Here is a 2,500-nt window from a genome sequence, read left to right on the forward strand (position 1 = left end):
TGTGTATGTGTGTGTGTGTGTGTGTGTGTGTGTGTGTGTGTGTGTGTGTGTTTGTGTGTGTGTGTGTGTGTGTGATTCAACATACTACAGTTACATACTCATATAAGAGTGTGTCTCTGCATGAGTGTTTGTGTTCATGTGTATGCGTGCCTGCTGGTATACAGGTACGTGTTCATGTGCATGTGTACGCGTGTGCATATACTTGAGCGTGTATCGAGTGTATATGTGCTCTCACTCTCACATCTCCTGAAGTCTCCCTCCAAGCCGAGCCCTCACACTGACCATTCTGTATCCTGACAACCCTCCACATCCGGAGAATGATGATGAGGCCCGTGCCGGTGCGAGCGTCGTCCGCGTGGAGGTAGACGGCGTCGAGGCACAGTGCCACCAGCACCACGATGGCGTCGAATACCTCAGCCTTGTCGGAAGAGATATATGAAATGATGATGATGGTAATGATGAAGGTATGCATGATGATGGAGATGGTGGTAGTAATGAGGATAATAAAAGCAATAATGATGATAATCATAGTAATGATGGTGATAATAATAATGATCATAGTATTAATAATAATGATGATAATAATGATTATGATAAGAATAGTGATAAAAAGTAGTAATAATTACTATTATCATTATAATGATAATGGTAATATTAACAATAACAATAACCATAAAAATTCAACCATGGATGCTATGTCAACTTTAATTCCTTGTTGAGAAATGTGTCAAGATATGTAGATGGCTGGCTGTAATAAACAGTCCATAGAATGATAACAGACAGGTGGCTAACACATGACTCTCTGTCCATTTGTTAATCAAAATATCTAAAGATGCAATCATAAAGCTGGAACCCCCTATGCATTTAACAAGAGCCTACCATCTTACATTAATAATTCCCGACGAAGGAAATGGTAAAAAGAAGTGTCATAGCTAAAATCTGACCTGATCTTTGCCATAGCTAAAATCTGACCTGATCTGACCCAAAAAGAAAGGATGACATAAGGAGGAAATTTGCATAGTTAATCCCCCCCCCCCGCGTTGCCACCATACCTTGTGGGTGAAAAACTCAAGCTGATATGCGTAAAGCTTCAGCGCGATTTCCAGGGTGAATATGGAAAGGAGAGTCAGCGAAAGGATGTGCAGGATCAAGGGTGCCAAGGTGTGGGTGCCATGGGATCCTAGATCAAGAAGCAGCTCGCCGATCACCAGTGCTGAGTCTAGCAATACCAGTGCCACCACCGTCCACTAAGAAGATTGCAAAATGGGGAGTATTGTGGTTTAACACTTCATTCGTACGTATATGTTGGAATATTAATACAGGTGTTTTACATCATATATCGAATGTCTCTGTCATTTCCATTATTTCCTAACATTTCAGGGGAATTTTCTAAACATTTTGGAGTAATGTGTATTTACATCGTGACTTAAAAAGTGACACATTTCTATATATCATGCATTCACCTATTACGGGCTAACAATTTGTCACATTGTAAGTATTAAATCCGTTACTAAACATAACGTTTACGCAGTATGTGTGTGTGTGTAACATATAGTACGTTTACATATATGCCCATACATACACATTGTTTATTTGTCTGTATATATTCCATTGGCCCAGAAATACTACAAGCCAATAATCAATGCAGATCAATTTGAAACACTCAGGACTTGCATGGGATATCTCGCAGACGAAAAAAATGTTTATCTAAATAGATAATATGCCAACAATGCTAAAAACTCTAACATTTTAACATCTAGTTCAAGGGCCATCATTACGAGAGCGATTTGTAATTCTGTGGGTGGTTGTTAGTTTGGAAGACAAGTAATATGAATTAAAAAAAAGGCTTAATAGGCCTAACTTATATAAACCGTCCTTTACCTTAAAAAATAAAAAAAACTACAATACCCTAAATCTACTAAAGATACCACGACCACAACCCCGCCCTCCAGTCCTCACGAAGGCCTCCACAACAAAACCCGACGCACCTGGAAAGCCGTCGAGGTCATGACCTGACGAAGCCGCTCTCTCCCGTCGAGGACCGGCTTGAGGTCGGTCGCGTCGGAGGAGGAGCTGGACCCCGTGTCGTCCTCCAGCGGTGCCTTGTCGTCTGCGCCTTCCCCCTCCACTCCTACGGCGACCACCTCCCCCGAAGCCACGCCCTCGGGGGATCCCAAGAACCCTTCCTTGGCAGAGATTGTCTCCATCTGGTTCTCGGGGGCGTGGCAGCCACTTTGCAAGGGATGTTGCCGACTGCATGTCCAAGGTTAGATGATTCCGTATGTCATCAACATGGTAAGTGTAGTGATGATGATTATAATAGTGATGGTGATTATGATAGTGATGATTATAATAGTGATGATGATTATGATAGTTATGGTGATTATGATAGTGATGATGATTATGATAGTGATGATGATTATAATAGTGGTGATGATTATAATAGTGATGATGATTATAATAGTGATGGTGATTATGATAGTGATGGTGATTATGATAG

At 41.2% G+C, this 2,500-nt stretch overlaps 1 protein-coding gene across 1 annotated transcript in view; it reads right to left on the reverse strand.

Annotated features, from left to right (window-relative positions):
* The window catches only part of LOC122248924 (voltage-gated hydrogen channel 1), a 9,351-nt gene that overhangs the window by 4,392 nt on the left and 2,459 nt on the right, over window positions 1-2,500 (reverse strand). The window contains exons 2-4 of the mRNA XM_043009320.2: window positions 1,989-2,253; window positions 1,053-1,247; window positions 283-418 (exon numbers count right to left, since the gene is read on the reverse strand). Coding sequence (XP_042865254.2) covers window positions 283-418; window positions 1,053-1,247; window positions 1,989-2,207 — 550 coding nt within the window. The 5' untranslated portion in view covers window positions 2,208-2,253. The remainder of the gene's footprint in view (window positions 1-282; window positions 419-1,052; window positions 1,248-1,988; window positions 2,254-2,500) is intronic.

This window comes from Penaeus japonicus, unplaced genomic scaffold (assembly GCF_977035675.1).
Source record: "Penaeus japonicus unplaced genomic scaffold, GWHDUDI00000001_assembly GWHDUDI00000034, whole genome shotgun sequence".
Lineage (NCBI taxonomy): Eukaryota > Metazoa > Arthropoda > Malacostraca > Decapoda > Penaeidae > Penaeus > Penaeus japonicus.